Source organism: Moschus berezovskii, chromosome 25, assembly GCF_049115385.1.
Source record: "Moschus berezovskii isolate FMDL1 chromosome 25, NW_MosBer_1.0, whole genome shotgun sequence".
Lineage (NCBI taxonomy): Eukaryota > Metazoa > Chordata > Mammalia > Artiodactyla > Moschidae > Moschus > Moschus berezovskii.
The window spans coordinates 31,824,959-31,846,679 of NC_142484.1; the positions used below are offsets into that span (position 1 = coordinate 31,824,959).

Here is a 21,721-nt window from a genome sequence, read left to right on the forward strand (position 1 = left end):
CTGCCGGTCCTCTCCTCTATCTTCCTATCCCTTGAGAAACTGGGAGAACCACCTACTTTGATGCTATGTGAGAAACACACACATCCAAGCAGAGGGAGTGGCTGCCACACTCCGTTCAGAGAACGAGAGCCATTGATTACTTGCTGGCTTCCTTTGATCATGTGCTGTCATTCAACAAGCACTTTGGGAATACTGGGGATCTAATTAAGCTACTCTGCTTGGGAAGGCACACAATTATCTGACTCTGTCCATGAAGAGAGCAAATGAAGCACACAGGGAAAAGTCACACATGATTTTAAAGGCTGTCAACAGACATATTAATTAAGAGACTGGGGAAGGGGTTGGGCCATACCTGCGAGAAATGTGCTTTAGGAAAAGATGACTGTACGAGGGGTAAAATATCACAAAAGGATGCTGGTTTTCTCTCACTGGACCCACGAGTTCAACGTGGGAGTATCACAGCCATGTGCCAGGCAGTCAGATAAGTCTACTTCCCATGTGTGGATTAACTTCACTTCTTTAAATGTGACCTGACTTTTGTCCTCTTCCCAGATAAGGAACAGGAATTTGAGAGGCTAAAATCTCTGTTTTCCACTACTTTGAGAAATAGGACAGAAGAGTAAGAGGATCCAAATGTCCAGCCTGGGACACTTAGACCTTGGTTCAGAACAAGTAGAGAAAGGCTATGTCCCCCAAAATCAAGAGCGCATGTCTCCGAGCGGCAGGCTGATGGGTGCGTCTCATTACCATCTTTGTATCTTTCTGCACTTTCCCCAGTGGACATGTATGGTTTTCATAATCTTGAAAGAATCATCTCCACTTGGGAAAAGTAGTGACGTAGCAAAGGGAAGGAAGACAGCCAGGGACTGAGGCTGACTGAGATCACTGAGCTGAAAGGAGCATCCTAGGAGGCTGGGAGAAAGGGGAGGCAGAGTCGAGCCCAGCTGCAGGTGGTGGTGGCGCAGGGAGACGCACCATACCCAGAAGCTAGGGCACCTGGGTTCAAATCTCAGCTGTGCATGGACTGTGATGGGACCTGAACTAGTCACCTATCCTGAGTTTTAGCTTCCAAACCTGTCAGCTGGGATCACAATAATAATACCTACTTCATCAAGTTGTGAGGATTACTATTATATCACACAAGCGCGAATACATCCATGTTAGGGCTTGTTAGGGCTTTGGGGATAGAGGGGCCAGGCCAACAGAGGAGGAGGAGAGGAGGCGAGGGGAGATGGTCACTGAGCAGCCACCTACCCACGGGCTGCTCCTGCCTGGTCCCCAGGTGGTCCCCATGGCACCAGGCAGGTGTCACGCCAGGCAGAGCGGGACTGAACCATGGACGGGAATGGCGGAGGTGTGGGCCCAAATCAGACCCTGGGAGCTTGCTCTCTGCCACACGCCAGCCTGCTCAGACACGACAGCTCTCACCTACTGCTACAACAGCGCTTTCCATCCGGCAGCAGCCCTGTGCTGTCGTAAAGGGAGGGAGGCCGCTTGACCAAGCTCACACCTTTAGTGAGCAGCAGAGTAGCCCTGAACCTCAGAGCTGCTGGATTCCCAAGTCCTAATGCTCTCTCCCCTCCACCCCACAGTCCTTCTCTCTGGCAGCCAGAGAGTCGGATCCCTGGGACCCTGCTGCCCAGGACAGGTCAGGTGGTAGGCACGCAGCACGGCCCCGCTGGGGCCCCAGAGCCCCGGGGATCTCAGCCCGGCCGTCTCCTGTCCCCAGGGCCCCAGCCCGCCCCACGCCCCGCACCTGGTCTCCAGTGGGATGTTGCTGTTGAGCAGCCAGTTGTCCTGGGCATGGGTCTGCTCCTGTGCGCCGCTGGTGGGGGGCTCTCCAGACAGCGAGTGGTCCGTGGGCGCCGGGCTGGGGTTGCTCCTCGGAGTGAAGTTGCCCCGGTTCAGGGAGCTAATGGAGGCCGCGTGGTGCTGGTTGGGGGTGTGGGCGTGTGAGAGCGGAGGCGGCGGGGTCCGCAGTCGAGAATGGTTCTGCAGGCCGCCCGGGTGATCTAGGACACAAACACGCACGGTCAGTGAGGCGGGGACAGCCCCATGGGGACTACATGGGGGCCACGCGGGAGCAGCCAGGCCAGCCGTGAAAAGCGCAAGTCGCTCAGTCGTGTCTGACTCTGCAACCCCATGGGCTGTAGCCTGCCAGGCTCCTCTGTCCATGGGATTCTCCAGGCAAGAACACTGGAGTCGGTTGTCGTGCCCTCCTCCAGGAGATCTTCCCAACCCAGGGACAGAATCCAGGTCTCCCGTGCTGCAGGCAGAATCTTTACTGTTTGAGCTACCCAGGGAGCTCCACGCCAGCAGTGGGCCCTGGCCAACTGGGCATGATCATGCAGTCAATCATCAAGTGCTGGACAGGCATTTACTGAGTATCTGCTACTCTAAGTGCTGGGGAACAAAGCAGACAAAAGTCCTGTCCCCACTGAGCTTAGATCTGAGTTAGAAAGACAGACAAAAATGATTAAAAAAAAAAGACCAGATAGTGCCATTGACTAAATAGACATGAATTTAAGTAAATTCTGGGAGACAGTGAAGGATAGGGATGCCTGGCGTGCTGCAGTCCATGGGGTCACAGAGAGTCAGACACGACTTAGTGACTAAACAACAACAATACATGTCACTAACTTGATACTTTTATGGTACGGCCAGAACCCACAGCCTCAGCATCACCTGGGAATTTGCTAAAAATGAAAATTCTTGGGTCCTGACCCAGAGTCACTGAACCATGAACCTTTGAGTGGGGCCAAGAAATCTGACCTTACAAACCCTCCAGGTGATTCTAAGGCACGATGAGATTTGGATGTTACTAATTATATATAAGATTACACAGCAAATGAAACAAATGAGGTAAACAAATCATATACATATTTACCTATATATGAAAGTGAAAGTTTTAGTTGCTCAGGCATGGCCAACTCTTTGCGACCCCATGGACTGTAGCCCACCAGGCTCCTCTGTCCATAGAATTCTCCAGGCAAGAATACTGGAGTGGGTAGCCATTCCCTTCTCCAGGGGATCTTCCTGACTCAGGGATCAAACCCGTGATTCCTGCATTGCAGGCTGACTCTTTACTGTCTGAGCCACCAGGGAAGCCCATATATACATATATATTCACCATCTTGGTAAACTATATATATATAAACTATATGCTGCTGCTGCTGCTGCTAAGTCGCTTCAGTCATGTCCGACTCTGTGCGACCCCATAGACGGCAGCCCACCAGGCTCTGCCATCCCTGGGATTCTCCAGGCAAGAACACTGGTGTGGGTTGCCATTTCCTTCTCCAATATAAACTATATATATATAAGCACCACTTATGCTTCTGGAGCACTAACTATGCGCCAGAGCCTACTTGTGTTCATTCAGCTAATCCTCTGAACCCACTACAAAGAAGGTATTGCTTGCATTTCATTTTATAGATGAGACGATTAAGATAAAATTTTTATTTATATATATTTTACATATATTCATATACATTTTTATTTATATATAAATACTTATATTTCATTTACTCCTTCTAAGTATTTGGAGTGTTGGAGTACCATCTTAAGTACCATTCACTAAGCTATGCTCACAGGAAGCCTGGGCTTTGGAAACTAAGGATATCATGAGGGTGAAGAAGGTCAGGAAACTGGGTTCTAGTCTAGATTTTGCCACTTATTAATCACATAACCATTGTTGTGGACGGCACGCTTAGATCCCTCCAAAATTCCCTGGTGGCTCAGCTGGTAAAGAATCCGCCTGCAATGCAGGAGACCTGGGTTTGACCCCTGGGTTGGGAACATCCCCTGGAGAAGGGAATGGCTACCCACCCCAGTATTCTGGCCTGGAGAATTCCATGACTATTTCACGGGGTGGCAAAGAGTCGGACATGACTGAACGACTTTCACTTTCACAATTCATAAGTGGAACACGTAACCCCAAAGCAATGGTACCAATAGGCAGGGTTCTTGGGAAGTAATGAGGTTGAGATAAAGATAACGAGGGTGGAGTCCTCATGACAGGATTAGTGCCCTTAGAAAAAGAGCCAAGAGAGCTATCACTCTCTCTCTGCACCACGTGGAGACATGGCAAGAAGGTGGCCATCGTCATATCAGGAGGAGGCCTCTCACCAGACCCTTAATCTGCCTACACCTTGATCTTGGACTTCTCAGATTCTGGAACTGTGAGAAATAAATGTCTGTGGTCTAAGTTACCTTGTCTATGGTACTTTGTTTTAGCAGCCCAAGCTGACTAATACAGAAATTGGTAACCGAAAGTGTGATGATGCTGGAACAAATATCTGAAAAAATGTGGAAGTATCTTTGGAACTTGGTAATGGGTAGAGTCTGCAGGAGTTTTGAGGTGCATGCTAAAAAAAAAAAAAGACTATGTTGCTGTGGAGGGACTGTTAGATGTGATTCTGGAGAGAGCTCAGGGAAAAAAAAAAAAAAGAAGGGATGTGTAGAGAAACCATCCATTTTCTTAGGGAATACAAAAACACATATGTACAGACTGTTGGTAGAAATAGTGGACATTAAAGGCAATTCTGATGAGGCCTCAGAAATGAGGAGGAGCATGTTCCTGGAACACTAGAGAAACGGTGATCCTTGCTACATGGTGGCAAAGAACTTGGCTGACTTATGCTCATTTTCCAGTGTTTTGTGGAAGGTAGACATTGTGAGCCAAAAAATTAGATATTTTGCTGAGAGGATCCTGAAGCCAAGTGTTGAAGAAGTGGCTTGGTTCCTCCTGGCAGCTTAGAGTAAAATGGGAGAACAGAGAAATGAATTGAAGAAAGAACTGTTAAGCAAAAAGATTTGAAAAATTCTCAGCCTGCCCATGTTGCAAAAAATGAGAAAGCGTGTACAGAAGGGAATACCATGGGTGGGGCTGATGGAAAATATTGTAAGAAGATGTATATGGGTATGAACCAGGGACCTAGCCAGCCACCCCAGAAGGAACCCTGCCTACCTGAGTCAACAGCGATGGAGACAGAATGAAGGACAGCTGTCAAACTTAGATTCAACAGAATAGGACAGTGAAGCTATCTGGTGTCGAATGTGCGCTATTCTCCAAGAAGAGGGAAGACTGGCTTTGAAGGTTGTTCAGAGGTCATCGGGGCTACTGTATCAGTTTCAAAAGGCCTAAGGCTTTTTTATGGCTGAGTGATATTTCACTGGATATATGTACCAAATCCTCATGATCATGGTATCTCCCCTGCCAGGTAAGTATATGTATCACATCTTCATCCATGCCTCTGTCAACGCACATTTAGGCTGTTTCGGTGTCTTGGCTACTGTAAATAGTGCTGCAATGAACACTGGGATGCACACAGCTTTTCAAATTATGGTTTTCTCAGGTATATGCCCAGGAGTGGAACTGCTGAATCAAATGGTGGTTCTATGCTTATTTAAGGAAACTCCATACTATTCTTCATAAAGTTTGTACCAATTTACATTTGGGACTGACATATATATATATATGTATATGTAAAATATATAACTGATAAGGACCTACTGTTTAGCACAGGGAACTCTATACTCAATACTCTGCAGTGACCGACAAGGGAAAGGGTGGATACATGTACACGTGTAACTGGTTCACTTTGCTGAACCTGAGACGGACACCACACTGTAAATCAACTATACTCCAATAAAAACGCTTTAAAGAGAGAAAGATCTAAGACCGAGAGAACCATGGGCATGTCACAGAACCTCTCTGCACCTCAGTTTTCTCAACTGTAAAGTGGGGAGAAGAGTTTAGTAAGGGAACCACAAAGCCACAGCGATATCAAATGAGACAGTCAATGGGAAGGACATACACGTCAAGTTCACAGTGTACAAAGAAGTCCACTTCATTTGTTCCCCTTGAGAATGTTGTATCTCACACAGGGCACTGTGAGTTTGTGAGTATCAGATCCTAAACCTGGGTGGGTATGATATTGCAAAGGCTGTGCTTTCCCTTGGCTCAGGAGACAGCTTCCTGGAAACTATCGCAATCAAGCGTGAGGCAATATCAGTGACACGACTCTTAGCAGAAGATGCTCTGCTTTATAGGTAACCCAGTCCTTTATGCCAACGAGTTACAAAGCAGATCTGGTGGGAGTGAGGCTGGGCAGTAATACAAGGGAAGAGAAGCAGAAACCCATCTGAGCAGATCAGGATTCCTCCCTACGAACTGCTATTTTCAGGATAAAGCCCACGCTGGTCTACCAATCTCTTCGGGATTTGATCCACACCTGTCTTTCCAGCTTCATCTGTCATGAGGTCCCTCCCCATACCCTCCAATCTGGCCACACCTTTGCCTCAGAGGCCAAGAGCTCTGCTGGGGCCACATGGTGGCTAATATTTCGACTCCAGTGAAGACGGTCTCCAGGAAGGCCACAGAACATGAATGGTGCCCTCTGAAGACGTGCCATGCTGTGGTCCTGGTCTGACAGAGATGCTCCTTGATGGGAAGGGAGAGATCCTGGGAGCCAGTAGAACAGGCAGTGTGTCCCACTTAGACAAAACAGTGCCTTGGACCAGGGAGAAAGTGAGAATGTGTGTGTGGTATGCATGCGTGCTCATGTGTCTGACTCTTTGAGACCCCATGGGCTGTAGCCTGCCAGGCTCTTTTGTTCATGAAATTTTCCAGGCAAGAATCCTGGAGTAGGTTGCCATTTCCTAATCCAGAGGAATTTCTTTGACTCGGGGATTGAACTGGGCCTCCTGCATTGCAGGCAGATTCTTTACTGCCTGAGCTACCAAGGAAGCCAGAAAGCGAGAATATGGAGGTTCATTTGTTTTGGTCACCTGTTCTCAGGCAGCACTTTAATGGAGACATTTGGAGCCTGGATACAGAAGCCAGCAAGAGAAGCAGCCTCCTGAGCCGATTGAGTGTCCCTCCCTATCCCTGGCCTCCCAGTTCAGGGAACTACTGTCCAGTGGTGATCAGGAGGCCAGCAGAGAAGGCTGACCTGGTCCTTGCCCCGTCCCGTCATTAGCAGTCAGCCTCCCCTTGACGTTTCACCCAGTGGATGTTAATAGTTGCTGCCATGTATCTGAGTACACACCACGTGTCCTTTCACCGCCTTAACTTTCCTAATGCCCATGACAGCCTCTTGAGGGCAGTCTCATTATCATTCCCACTTTACAGAAGAGGAGAGCTGAGGCTTCCAAAACTAGTGAGTGGTCCTTATTAACCCATAGTCGTTATTCTGTCCACCAAACCGTGGTGCCTTTGCATACAACACAGATACCTGCTTGACCATCTCAGTCTGTAACCAAAGGCAGGAAGGAGACCCTCAGTGAAGAGAGAGCAGGCATCTAATGTCTGGGACGGGACAGGCTGGCCTGTAAGCCTATAGACCCCAGCTTCATGACTAAGTGGAATGCTGGGCTCTGGCTTGATAACTGCTTAGACTTACTGTCAAGAGTCCTGAAATGATGAGCTTTCAAGTGCCAGCTTCTAAAAGGAAATTCTCCTGTGGGGGTGAGGAATTCTCTGGTCCAAACCCACTCTATTTTTTGCAGCTCAGCTCAACTGCCACCTCGTCTAGAAAGTCTTCCTTGATCTATCCTCCCCAAAGTTCCCTTTTCCTCCACTGAATGCTAACAGCAGGTAACCTGGATGGTACACGTTTTCTTTATCTCCCAGAGCATACCTACTATGTCCTTTCTTCGTCTAGTGGGCATAAATTCCTTGTTCCCTCTGGGTTGTTGAGCACAGCTTCTATAAACAAACAGATGCTCAATATAGGTTTATTGAGTGAATGGCTCGTGTGAGTGGCCTGGACAGTCTATCCAGGGGGATAAGGCCAGTGTGAAGCTTATTTGTAGGCCAAAACTGACAGCAGACCACCCGGCTCTCTAGACCGTGGGGCAAGCCAGTCCTTGACTTTCTTGCCTGGAGCCAGAGTCCCAGAGGCATCAGCTGGGTGCTCTGTTTTCCTTTGGTTCTGAGAACACTAGCAAAGTGGATTCTGACATCTTCCAGGTTTCCTATAGAAAGGCTTTGTGCTTGGGGTTTGGCAGTGGATGTACACTCAGCGACATGACCTTCCCAAGGAGCAAACATTTTCTCTGATCTGAACGGAGACTCTGGGGTGAGTGGCTCCCATTGTCAGGAGGGAAGACAGAGGGGAAGAGCCTGCAGAGAGGCCTTCTTTCCTTCCCTGATCCTCCCCATTTACACTTTTATTTTCAGAGGGAACTCATTCACTCATTCAGCGTGTACTGAATCCTCTTTCGGTGGCAGGACTGGTAAGCCGGCTGCTGGGAACACAACAGTGAATGAGACAGAGATGGCCTAAGAGGAGAACTCTTTCCTGACTCCTTCTCACTGGGGGGACACCCTCCGATAAGTCCTGTCACCTTCCTGGCCATTGGTCCGCGCACTGTGAATGATGTACACCTCCCTGCGTCACCCCTTTCTGGAGGACGCCCGTTGTTCAAGTGTCCAATGCACAGGGAGCCCTTAGCTGTGCCTGGAAGGGCAAGGCCCTCACACCCCCATCCCTGGTAAATATTTGTGGAATGTGGGAGCGGGGAGGGGACAGCCAGGCAGGTGGGTGGACCCCTTGCTACCCGGGGGTAAGCCCTGGTACATTGGCAAGGCTGTGCTGTAGTCCCAGTTTACATCTTCTCCTCGTAGATCCAGCCATCGAGTATGTGTCCAAATCAACCCAGATACGAGTCACTTTTACTGTTACATCGCACGCCTCTGTCAGGAAAGGCCACTTGCCTATCTGAGTTTTGCAAGCCTGAATTTCCAGGAAGGTTTTTTTTGCTTCCTGTGAGTTCTCACATATATTTACAGTTGCTGGTTCCCTCCAACACCTCAGACGTCTTTCATTTTATATGCATAAAATTCCTGAACTCTGGTGCCTCTGGGCTGCACCTCCCTGAACTGAGACCACGGTGAGGCTTCTTCAGGGCCCCGGACAGAGCAGTAGGTGATAGGAAGAGACGAGGCTTTGATGTCAGACAGCCCTGGGTTCAGGGTTTGGCTCCGCCATGGGTAAGCTGTGTGACCTTGATTACCATACCTAACTTCTCTGGAGTTTCACGTGTGCGCTCCCCACCTTCACCATCTCTTTTGTCACTGGACCTCCACACATGCATCACCCAATGCCCAGAATACCCCTTAGACATAGGGCACATGTCACGTGTCGTGAACCCTTCCCGACCCTGACAGGCTGGCAGCCTGCTCTGTGTTCCTTGGCGCTCCATCGGGGCTGCGGTGTAAGGTTAACAAGGATTCAAGGAGCAGATACTTGTGGGCCGCTTACCACGTGACAGACCTCAACACAGGCACCTTCCCTGTAACCACTCCCTCCATGTATGGGGTTTCAGTTTTCCTATCAATTAAATGGAGATAATGCCCATCTTATAGGGCAATGATGAGACACAAATGAGATCATGTATATAAGGTGCCAGAAATGCAATAATGCCAAAAAAAAAAAAAGAGAAGAGTAACTATTAATTCCACAGTTATGGTAAAGTCATGCTGAAAGGGTAAAGTCATAAAGAGCTACCTATCACTGTGATGATTACAGCATTTACAACAGGGGTGCCCAAGCGGACAGTCTTGAGAGAGAAAGAGTAGGAACGTGCCTGGCAGAAACGTGGTTGTCTTCGGTGACAGGTGAACCCCACTCTGGATAACCCACTGGTTTCCAGGAGCCCTGGTCTCGGGAAGGTGCCTATGACTCGATGTCTAGGTCAGAAGCCACGAGGATGCCTGCAGCCTGACGCGCAGAACTACACTGGACACACAGGGCCTCTGTGGCTTCAAAGATGAAGCCCCTTTCTTTGTTGGGTGAGCATCTCAGAGCAAAGCAGGGTGCTGCTCTATCCTGGGTTCAGGGTATACCCTAAGGAGAGGGGCCCTGGGGCTGTTCAGTCAATCAGCAACACTGAACAGCCCTGTGCTGTTTACACGGACTTGAGGCATTTTAAGATGAAGATGAGCCCCAGCCTCGACAGATGGCCGGTAGTTTAGGGGACAGACGTTAAAAGGAGGGGCCTGAGCAGAGTTCTGGAGCTTCCCAGACCGAGGATCAGCCTTTCCTCTGTCTCTGACGGGCTACGCAATTTGGGGCAAATCACTCAGGGTCTCTGAGCCTCTAATTCCTCAACTATGCTGCTGCTAAGTCACTTCAGTCGTGTTCGACTCTGTGCGACCCCATAGACGGAAGCCCACCAGGCTCCCCCATCCCTGAGATTCTCCAGGCAAGAACACTGGAGTGGGTTGCCATTTCCTTCTGCAATGTGTGAAAGTGAAAAGTGAAAGTGAAGTCGCTCAGTCGTGTCCGACCCTTAGCGACCCCACAGACTACAGCCAACCAGGCTCCTCCATCCATGGGATTTTCTAGGCAATAATACTGGAGTGGCTTGCCATTGCCTTCTCCTCAACTATAGACCGAGTGTTTAATAGCAATGCCGTGAAAGGAAGCGGAGCAAGGACTGCCACAGAACGAACACACAGAGACCAGGGCCGAAGCAAACACGGTCCCTGCCTTTGAGCTGCTGACAATTTAGCAAAACAACAGACACACCCACAGATACTATGCCAAACAGTAACTACGGGAGATGAGAATAGCTAACATCCACTGGGTACTTGCTAGGTGATTTGCTCCAAGTGCTTTATTTACAGCATATTAAAAAGCAGAGACATTACTTTGCCAACAAAGGTCCGTCTAGTCAAAGCTATGGTTTTTCCCGTGGTCATGTATGGATGTGAGAGTTGGACTGTGAAGAAAGCTGATCGCCGAGGAATTGATGCTTTTGAACTGTGGTGTTGGAGAAGACTCTTGAGAGTCCCTTGGACTACAAGGAGATCCAACTAGTCCATCCTAAAGGAAATTAGTCCTGAATATTCATTGGAAGGACTGATGCTGAAGCTGAAACTCCAATACTTTGGCCACCTGATATGAAGAGCTGACTCCTTTGAAAAGACCCTGATGCTGGGAAAGACTGAAGGCGGGTGGAGAGGGTGACGACAGAGGATGAGATGGCTGGACGGCATCATCGACTCGATGGACATGAGTCTGAGTAAACTCTGGGAGTTGGTGATGGACAGGGAGGCCTGGCGTGCTGTGGTCCATAGGGTCACGAAGAGTCGGACACGACTGAGTGACTGAACTGAACATCTCTACGGAGAAAGTAGTATTATTACGCCCCACCTTGTAGATGAAGACACTAACGTACAGGAAGGCTAAGAAGCTTGTCCCAGATTATTAAACCATTGAGTGATGGAGCCAGAATCTGAACTCAGGCATCTGGCCCCAGAGTCCACCCTCTTAACCACTCTGCTTTACATACATGGAGGGAGCGGACACAGGGAAAGCACCTGTGCCTGTCACATGGCGAGTGGCCCCCAAGCGTCTGCTCCTCGCATTCCTGTTAGCCTTACACCGCAGCCCCGAGCCCCGAGGAGCACCGAGCAGGCTCGTCTATTAGGGTCGGGGAAGGTTTCGTGACAAGTGATGTGTGTCCTGTGTCTTAAGGGATATTCTAGGCACTGGGTGATGCAGGTGTGGAGGTCCAGAGTCGAGAGAGAGACAGACAGGGGGCGGGGAGGACAGGGCACCAGCAGACATGCACGAGGCTGCCTGGGGCACTTCTTTAACCAGTGGGGGGTGGCTGCGGGGGAGGGGGGGCACGGGCAAGAGGCCAGGAGGGGACACCGGAAGGAGGTCGGGTGCTGGTAGCCCGGAGATGCCAAACAGAAGAACTCGGCCTCTCCTGGGAGGGCGAGAGGGCGCCCTGCTGGGTTTTGAGGCAGGGGGGCCAAGATCACACTTGTGTTTGAGGCAGATCCCGGTGTCTGCGTGGAGGATGAACCAGGCAGGGCTGGTTGCAGGCAGGACCCGGATCAGTCTGGAGAATCCTGACTGCTCGCACGACTCCAGTGAAACACGCTGCTATCCTTTTATAAGAGCATGTTCATGAGACAAAGACATACATTTCCGGAGTTTCGGCTCAGGCAAAGAATCCGAATCTGTCAACAGCCCTATGATCTGGGCCAACGGTGGCTCTGAGAAAGGGCGCCAGGCTGGACACCCACCTCCAACCCCGAGAAACGGCCGCGTCTGAAGGTCTCCTGGCTGTGGAGTTAATGATGACCCAGTGTGTGTTACAGTCATCCATCGGGCCCTAAAGACTGTCAGATATGAAAGATGATGCTATTTAATTATGATAAAACACAAAAACTCCAGTGGCCTGAGAATGCCAAGAGAAAGAGTGATTTGGCTTCCATTAAAATGCCATCAGCTACCACTGACTCAGGCTGGTAAAGTAGCGGTGCTGAGAGCTTAGCTAATGAACCTTGACCTCCCCGGCCGAGTTAGAGAGGCCACAGAGCTCTGTCACCACAGTCAGCAGCTGGGATCTGATGGCCTGACTTCCAGCCTCTGTTTCTGTCTCCTTCAGGCTATGTAATCCTGGACAATTCATTGCACTTCTCTGAGCTTCGGCTTCCTGTCAGATGTCTAGGAAATCGCCTTGCAAACCATAGGGCCCAGGTTAAGAGTCAGAGATAACTATCAGTGTATCCTCACTGCCTCAAAAGGAAAAAAAAACAGTGACGTCCAGATGGAAACTGCTGGTCTGAGCATGGGGTCAGGGCTGCATCTGTGTGTGCTTCTCTCTGCCCATCCTTCCCCTCCCTGAACACATGCTTTCTGCTCTCTTCCAGCGCCGTGCTGATCGTGCCGTGTCTGGGCCAGTGTGCAGGGACTCCAGGCGGTGCTCATAGACGTGGAGGAGGAGAAGGCACTACTACAGTATGAACACACAGGGACCAGTCGTTCAGTTCAGTCGCTCAGTCGTGTCTGACTCTTTGCGACCCCATGGACTGCAGCACGCCAGGCCTCCCTGTCCACCACCAACTCCCGAGAGCACGACAGCAGGCTGAAGCTGCTCTCCAGCACTCTTGACGGGGAGTGAAAAGGAGTGCCCTCTTTCTAAATTCCATATATATGCGTTAGTATACTGTATTGGTGTTCTTCTTTCTGACTGACTTCACTCTGTATAATAGGCTCCAGTTTCATCCACCTCATTAGAACTAGTTCAAATGCATTCTTTTTAATGGCTGAGTAATATTCTGTTTGTGTATATGTACCACAGCTTTCTTATCCATTTGTCGGCAAAAACCACTACAATACTGTAATTAGCCTCCAATTAAAATAAATTAATTTAAAAAATAAAACAAAAATAAAGGAGTGCCCTGAGGTCACAGTGGGGTTGCTTCTGCTCTCTTGTTCATGAAGTCAGGACAGAACTTTGGGTGAATGTTCAGACTATTAAAGTGCTGGTCTGCGTGGCTCAGTGGTAAAGAATCCACCTGCTAAAGCAGAAGACACAAGAGATGCAGGTTCAATTCCTGGGTTGGGAAGATCCCCTGGAGGAGGAAATGGCAACTCACTCCAGTATTCTTGCCTGGAGAATCCCATGGACGGAGGAGCCTGGCGGGCTACAGTCCACGGGGTTGCAAGAGTCGAACAGCACTGTGAAACTAACGCAAAAGCCCCATCGTTCAGGGCAGTGGTTTTCCAAACAGGGCTGTCTGGAAATGTGGAAGGGGCTGCTTCCTGGTTGTTATAATGACTGTAAGACACACCTGGTGTTTGGCAGGAGGGGCCAGAAAAGCTAGGCATGCATGGGACCCGGTGATCCCAAAGGCATCCAGTCAGTGGTGAGTCTAATTAGTTTAGGATGGGCGAACAGTTAACAGCAGATTTTATTCTGTTTGTTTCCACCCCCATCCCCAGTTTCCCCCCCTCTCGGTCACAGGAGGTGACCACTAAGGACCGCATCACCTGGGCCCCCTTGCTCCTGGCTCCCAGGGAGGTCTGGCCAGTTTTCAGCACCGCACGGCACTGATTGGAGGGAGGGAAGAGAGGCTGAGGTCACCCCGGCTCCCAGCCTCAGAGGGGTGGCCCTGCTGCAGAACAGTATCTTGGGCAGGAGCCTCATCTCACAAAGTTAGGTCGAGTGATCTGAGGAAGCTTCTAGGGAAAACGAGACCTTAAACTAGACGCTGAGGTGCGGACAGGGTGGAGGGGTTTAAAGGGGAGGGTGCCAGCAGAGACCCATAGGCCGAGAAACATGGGCTCCTGAGGCAGCAGGATGGGGTGGAGACCGGGGCACTCAGAGCAGGGGGCTATGGGAGAATGGGGGAGACACCCTCTGAGGGCCTAGGGCCCGAGAGGCAGCTTTCAGGGGGTTCAGAGGGCCATCCCCCACTTCCTGCCTTTTAAAGCCAAACGGCAGAGTGGTCACCAGAGTGAACCAGAAGGCCCAGGCTTCATTCAAACGCACTCAGGGTTCCTCATCCCAGCAAGGAATGCTCTCTTAGGGCGGGTAGCGGCTCAGCAGCCCTCTGCTCCCTCGACCAGACATGGAGGGAGGCGCAGGGTGAGTCTGTCCGGGAGAGGAGTAAGCAGACTGCTAGTGTATTTTCAGAGCCGCAGTAACCAAGAGCTATCTGCTCTAAGCGTGCGAACGAAGGACTTGGCGGGGCCACCATCTGGACCTGCAAGAACGCGCTCCCAACATACGTTTGCCCAAACCGCATTCTTGTGCTTGTCTCTATCGGCTGCTAACTGCTGTGTGACCTCAGGCAAGGCACTTAACCTATCTGAGCCCCAGTGTCCCCAAGGGACAAACGGGAGGGGGAGGTGGGGAGAGTCCCATCTTAATTCTAAAATCAGGGCTTCATTGTTCTTGGCAGATGAACCTGGGGTATTTGTCAACGAGCATCTGCCTGTGAAAGGTGTCCACAGCAAGCTGCGGCCTAGACTGTGCTGTGTGTCTGGGCACTAGGGAAGGCAGAAAGGCAGACGGGAAGGAAGAGACCTGCAGCCCTTCTTTTCTCCCTCCCCTCCTCCCTGCTTCTCTTCTTTCCTTCCCCTCACAGAGGTCCTTCTCTATAGGGCCTGTGTGTGACACTGGAGACCGGAGATAGATTAGACGAAGAGCCTGCTTGTAAAATGCAAACAGACGGGTCAGAAAAGGTTGGCCGCAGCCACAGGGGATCTTTCCTGGGTACATGGCTTTCCCCTCAACTTGCAGCTGTGTCCACCTCAGGGCAGAGCTTGTCCTGGGAAAGCTTTCTGCTTGTCATGGAGCTTTTCTTTCCTTCCACGATCACCTTCTTGCCCTTTTCAAGAGTGGTCTGACCCATAAACGGTTAGGTCAAGTCCCAGATCAACAAGGAACTTTACCTGTCGGGGGTGTGTGTGTCTGTAAGAGTGAGTGAGTGAGAGAAGGAGGTGGAATTCAGTTCAGCGGGAGTCTGCGGTGTGCTGGATGGGCTGCATTCATGAAAGGAAAGCAGGGAGGAGGCGACGGGTGACGGCCAGGCTGAACTGATCAACTGGGTCCAGAGGAGGGACACGTGGGCTGGGGTGGGCCACACCAGTGCTATAGATGCTGATCCTCCCCTGCAGCCTCTGGGGCTAGTCAGTACTCTCCGTGGCTTCCCTGGGTGGTGAGGGGTTTAGAAACTGCGCTCCTCCATGGGCAAGCAAAGGACTGATGCTATTAGCCTGGGAAGGAGACAGGTGAGGGGAAGGGATTAAAGAAACGGTATGTGGCTAGAAGTCCAGCTGCAAGACACCACATGCCTGATGACCAGTTTTCCTAGTCTGGGCACACAATTCATAGCTCAGAAATTACACCCAACTAAGTGGTGTAGTAGATGGTCCTAGACTGAAGAACAGTTCCCTGCTGGGTCATTAACTCACTCTGTGACCTGGGAAAGCCCCCCTTCCCAGGCCTCAGTTTCTCTGAAAAAGGAGCTTCCTTTGTCTTATAGATGACCTCCTGAGGTTCCTTCCAGCCTTTGACAGTCTGATTCCTCATGGATTCCCTTGTTCCTCTTGGGGAATTTTCTGGAAAGAAAGCGATGGGCAAACGGCCAAAGGATGGAAGAAGAAGGATGGCACATTTACTCCATGGGGCTTTAGGAGGAAGAATGGGGGCCAAGACCAGCAGGGAACGAGAGGAACCAGCGGTGCAACTCCAGGAAACCCTCCTTCCTGCCATGCTCTGCAGTGGACCATCTCGCCAAACAGTGAGCTCCTGCCGATGAAATGGTTTGAAAGAACCAGACTCCACCTCCTCCCTGAACTTCAAGCCTCTGCCGCTCGAATGCAATATGTATGGAGCTGAACCTCCTGCCTCCTCGCCACCCAGCCCACAATCAGGTGCCTCTCCTGTGCTCCTGATCACAGCATCACCAGCTGCTGCCAGCACCACCTGCCCCATCCACTGGAGCAGGCGGCTGGGGATCACCTTTGCCTTCTCCCTCTTTTGTAGGTTCAACAACTCAGCCAAGATCGCTAGACTCCGGCTCCTACCCTGCCCCCCATGGGATTTTCACCGCTCCTGCTGTCACCCCCTCAGCTCAGGCCCTCATCAGTGGACATCCAGACCCAGCCTGCAGCCGATCCTGGGGTCCCAGCCCACATTTGCTCACCCCTGCTCCAGGTTGCTCCCCTGCCATCAAAACTTCATGGCTCCCCTCGGCCCACGGGATGAGACCCTCACCACTGGATCTGAGCTCACCACCCCAGAGTGGCACCCACAGTTCTTCACTGCCCTCTTTAAGGGGGTGCCAAGGTTAACAAGCTATTTATAAACCTCTCCTGAAACAGCTCACTGCTTCTCTCACATTCATGGCTCTGCACCTGCTGTTTCCTTCTGCAAGGAATGAGTTTTTCACTCCTTCACTGGTTAACTCAGATGAGAAGTCACCTTCTCCAGGAAGCTTTTCATGACCACTCCCTCACATCCCCGTGTCCCTAGTCTGGGTTCGAAGCACCTCTTCTGGGATCTTCTAACGCCCATGGCTCACCCTGAGTTAGGATCAGTTGCTTGATATGCATCTCTTCTACCAGACTGTGTGCTCCAGGGGTGGATGTCTTATCTTCCTGCGTCACAGCCTTGATGCTAGAAGCGTGGCCCTTCCCTCTGGGGTGCCTGGTGGGCTCTCTTACCCAGGTGCTGCCACTGGCTCTCAAGGGGCAGGGGACAGTTTGGGCTCTCTGGGTGCCCTGATCTTTCTCCTCAAAACTGACCTGATGTTCTCCAAAATGCACAGGTTAGACAGCAGATCACTGTATTTTTAAATAAGCTCTGTATTTTTATCAACAGTTAAAGAAGCCATGAAAAGGAAATCAAGACCATGAATCTCAAGGTTCCTTCTACAGGGAAGAGCCTAATGTGTTGAAGCTGACACCAGTACTGAAAGTCAGGCTGCTTGATCAGGTGTTTTCCTTAATCTTCCCACCTCCCCAACTGCACAGGCCCTGGTTGTTGTTTAGCCGCTCAGTCATGTCTGACTATTTATGACCCCATGGACTGTAGCCCACAAGGCTCCTCTGTCCATGGGATTTTCCAGGCAGGAATACTGGAGTGGGTTGCCATTTCCTTCTCCAGGGGATCTTCCCAACCCAGGGATCAAACCTACATCTCCTGCAGGTCTCCTGCATTGCAGGGGGGTTCTTTACCGCTGAGCCGCGGGGGAAGCATCGGCCCTGTTGGAGGCTAAATACCAGCACACAATAATCATCTCTTCCATCATGTTTGCATCGCTCTGCAGTTTATATCCACCAGTATTTCTGAAGAGGGCTCCCCAAGGGGTTCAGCAATAAAGAATCCACCTGCAATGCAAGAGACCCGTGTTTGATCCCTGGGTCAAGGAGATCCCCTGGAAAAGGACATGGCAACCTACTCCAGTATTCTTGCCTGGGAAATCCCATGGACAGAGGAGCCTGGCGGGCTACAGTCCATGGAGTCGCAAAGAGTTGGACATGACTGAAGCAATGCGTGCATACAGTTTTGAAAAGGCTGCCTTCTCCCAGAAGAGACCTTGACATGCCTAGATGAAGTGACAGGCTGCTGGAGCCCATGAAGCATCGCTGTGTGTGGTTGAGTGCTATGGCTGAGGCTCAAGCTGCCTTGGGTTCAAACCCACTTCTCCCACTCATGCTGGGCCACACTACACATCTGTTTCAGGACCCCCGTTTCATGCCACTGCAGCCAGGAGGGTGAACTGGAAGGAACTGTTTGAAACCAGGTTCCACCACTTACTAGTTCTATGGCTTTGGGTGAGTTTTTAACCTCTGAAAGCCTTGACTTATCCATCTGTAAAATGAGGATAATAGCGCCATTGGCTTCCTAGTCTTATTTCAGGGGTGTAGTGGGACAGAGCATGTTGGGCCCTTAGCACAGGAGTGTCAAACAGAAGGACTCAGTTGAGGTTAACTAGGAAGTTCCTCTCAATGCTCCTTAGAATCCCATCGAATTACAATTCCCCCTGGGCTGTGGGGTCTGCGGGGGCAGGGATCCTGGGATCGGATCTGTCTTTTCACCAGGACTTGGTTTTCCCTGTACCTTTAGCTGTCCTCCCTCTAGAGGCTCTTAAGATGTCAGTAAGTGTTTGCTGAATGAAACAAATGAAGCCCTTGTTCAGTCAGGGTCTTCAGGTGTGGACACCAAGAAGCTGTTGGCAGGGAGGACAGTGAATATTTACTGACACACGACTGTAAGCAGGGCTCTCAGGAAACTCTCCTCATCTCATCTTCAGAGCAACACTGAAGGTGGGCCTTAATTACCCCGTCTTACAGACCAGGACGCCGAGCTCCACTGACCTGCTTCACCTTTGCCTACGACATTTTTCAAATGGGATATCGCAGGCCTCAGCATTCAGGGCAACTTTATGAGATGTGACATCTTGCTTTACAGAAAGCTGCCCAAGGTCACAACACTAGGAAATAATAAAAGCCAAGATCCCAGAGCAGATCTCTCTGCTCTTTTTACTTGGGGTGGGGTGGGAATCTAGGCTCCTAGAAGCAAAGGAAGAAGAACAAACAAATTTGGAAGTACTTAAGCTCTATGTATTGACCAATTTATTAAATGCAAAACCTCTCATAGGTTTTTGTTTTGATTGAACAACAATCATGCCAATAGTCGCATGGATGAGGTGTTTGGGGACCTCAAAAGCCTTACTGTGTGATGACACACTAGAATGACAATCCTAAGAGGCAGGTGTTATTGTCCTTTCACACAGGAGGAAACTGAGGCCCTGCAAGGCTCACGGGCTTGGCCAGGTGCAGAGCCTGCAAGCTGCCCTCAGAGCCTCCAGAAAGGGCATGCAAACACACGCCTTCTACCTCAGCCCAGTCCCAGCAAGTCACAAGCCAGCACGAGACCCCCACCGGAGAGACTGTGACATTTTTCCTCACGCCATAAAGGGCCCCCACTTAAGAGGAAAAGGCAGAGAACATCCACCTGATCATATAATCAGAAAGCTATCTTCCATCATGTATGGCATGACCATATGTGGCTTTTCCTTTTGATTCAAGTTCAGGAGATCTTAGCCAGGTATTTCATGCATCAACGTCCATGAATCAAGTCACACTAGGAACAGATAAAAGGAATGGGTCCTCCTGAAGTCCTTGGCAAGGAATCCAGCTCAACCCCTAGACCTCAGGAATGTCATCGCAGTATTAATAAAGGCCTCAGAGTCCTGAAGGCTTCCTGAGCTGCCAGCCACTCTGCTAAGCGTCTCTAATGCACTCTTTCCCATTTCCTCTCCCCAGAACGCCCTGAGACCAGGGTACGAGGAACACAATGCAGCCACTGTGCGCTCCGTGACCAGGCGGCCTGGGTTTGAGTCCTGACTCCACCACTTCCCAGCTGTGCAGTTCTTTCTCCTGACTTCAAACATGGAGACAGCACCCATGGGGTGGTTGGTAGGACTCACGTAAAGCGTGAAGAGCATCGTGGCACAGAGGAAGGGCTCACTGAATGCTAGCTCTTGTTATGTCTGTTTTCACAGATGAGAACACTGAGGTTCAGAGAGAGAATTTAGAATTTGGTCATGCTCCATAGCTGCTCAATGCCAAGCTTGGACTTCAGATCTAATTTCAACTCCCAGGTTCTTCAGAAAGGCTATGGCTTACTTTCTATCCTTCCCTCTACCTCCACCAGCATGGCAGGTGCCCCGTAGATGGCATGATGATTACTATTGTGGCTGAGAATGCCCTGTTAAGTGCTACGCTCCTTCCTGGTCAATGCCCTCCCGAGGGGACCCACCCCAGCTCCAGCCCCTTCTTGTCCACGGTGCCACATGCCACGGACAGGGCAAGTCCTTGCAGCCAGGGCACCGACAGCACTGACTTCATTTCAATGCAGAAAGTGTACAGTCTGTGGGCGCCACCTGGGCTCACTCCCCAAGTTAATTCCTTCCTCTCGGCTGTGGAATATTTTATTTTTCCAATTTCAGAATCTACTTATGTTAAGAGAGAGAGAGAGAAACACAATCAGTCCAGCTCAAGTTTGTGAAACAAATAATGCAGCTATCCTAGAACCTTAATCAAACAGTTACATTCATAAACCACCGTGATTACTGCTCTGCCTAATTTCTGCACCCAGGGCCTCCTGCAGAAAATGTCTCTTGACAACGTAGGATGCAATGCGGAGGCCCACTGACAATGCTGGAGGGGTGCAGAACTCCAGGCCTCGCGTCCTGATGAATCTGAAGCAAATCTGGATCTGGAGGCATGTCCCTCGGGAATTCCACCCACGCCTGAATGTCATATTACATTTTCTTTATTTATTTTTTTTAAATAAGGAAAGTGGAAGAAGTCAACTTATGCCTGGCTGCATCCTCTGTTTTCAGGAAGAATTAAGTAGAAAGGCCAAGCTCAGTGTCTGGGAGAGGACACAGGCTTCAGAGTTTGGTTGACATGGGGCTAAACTCTGACCCTGCCATTTGTTAGCTGTGTGACCGAGAGAACACACAGCTCTGAGAGCATCTACAAAGCACAGATAATTATATCTACTCACAGGCTACAAATTACATGAGAGAACAGTGAGTTTCCTACTAGACTGTGAGGTTTGTTTTCCCAGTGCTGAACACAAGTACTACTTTACTGTAAGTCTAACATAAATGTTTGTTGACTGTGCCTACAATCCTAGCGTTCATTGTTTACGGAGTGATTACCATGTCAGGGACAATGCTAAATTCTTTATATGTGTGATCTTATTTTATCCTAAAAACAACTCTGCAAACATGTACTACTGTCCCCCTTCCAGCTCTGAGATAACCAAGGCTCTGAGAAGTTAGGAGACTTGTCCAGATAACACAGAGGGTAAGAGGGGAGTCGTCAGGAACCCCACAGTCACAGAGGCAGAGCTGGACCCAAGACCAGGCCTGCTGACTCTACTTCTCCATCCTGCCCCTCCTTTCCAGGCATCCATCAAACTTCACGCCCAGCACAAGAATAGCTATTTCCACGTTCTTTCTCCTTTTGACCTCTCCTGTTTTGAGATTCCTTGGGGCAACTCAGAAATCAGAGTAATATTTCAGGATATTTAGAGGGGCTCGGTCATCACTTTCAGCCAACATCTGTTGAACATTTGCAGCAGGCCTGCTCTGAGCTAGTTCCTGGACAGAGGCTTCCCTCATTTCTGGACTATGCAGATGAAAGCAAAGCAAGAGTGCTAACTCCCCTGAGCGACGTGAGGGGAGAGAAGGTGCCCACCCAGGTACTCAGCGAGCCTGAGTCAGCCCACTTGTGCCCGTTATCCTGAGGCAGGGGGCAGGCTGGGCCCTGATCTCGCTGGGACTCAGTCCAATCACCCCACCTCTCTGAGTCAGTTCTTCCCTGTGTGAATGGAGAGTACCAGGCCCGATTCATTTGCTCGGCAAATACTTGTCAGTTACTTC

General features: G+C 50.3%; 1 protein-coding gene across 1 annotated transcript in view; it reads right to left on the reverse strand.

Annotated features, from left to right (window-relative positions):
- The window catches only part of TENM4 (teneurin transmembrane protein 4), a 787,800-nt gene that overhangs the window by 256,755 nt on the left and 509,324 nt on the right, over positions 1-21,721 (reverse strand). The window contains exon 7 of the mRNA XM_055416091.2: positions 1,757-2,012. Coding sequence (XP_055272066.2) covers positions 1,757-2,012 — 256 coding nt within the window. The remainder of the gene's footprint in view (positions 1-1,756; positions 2,013-21,721) is intronic.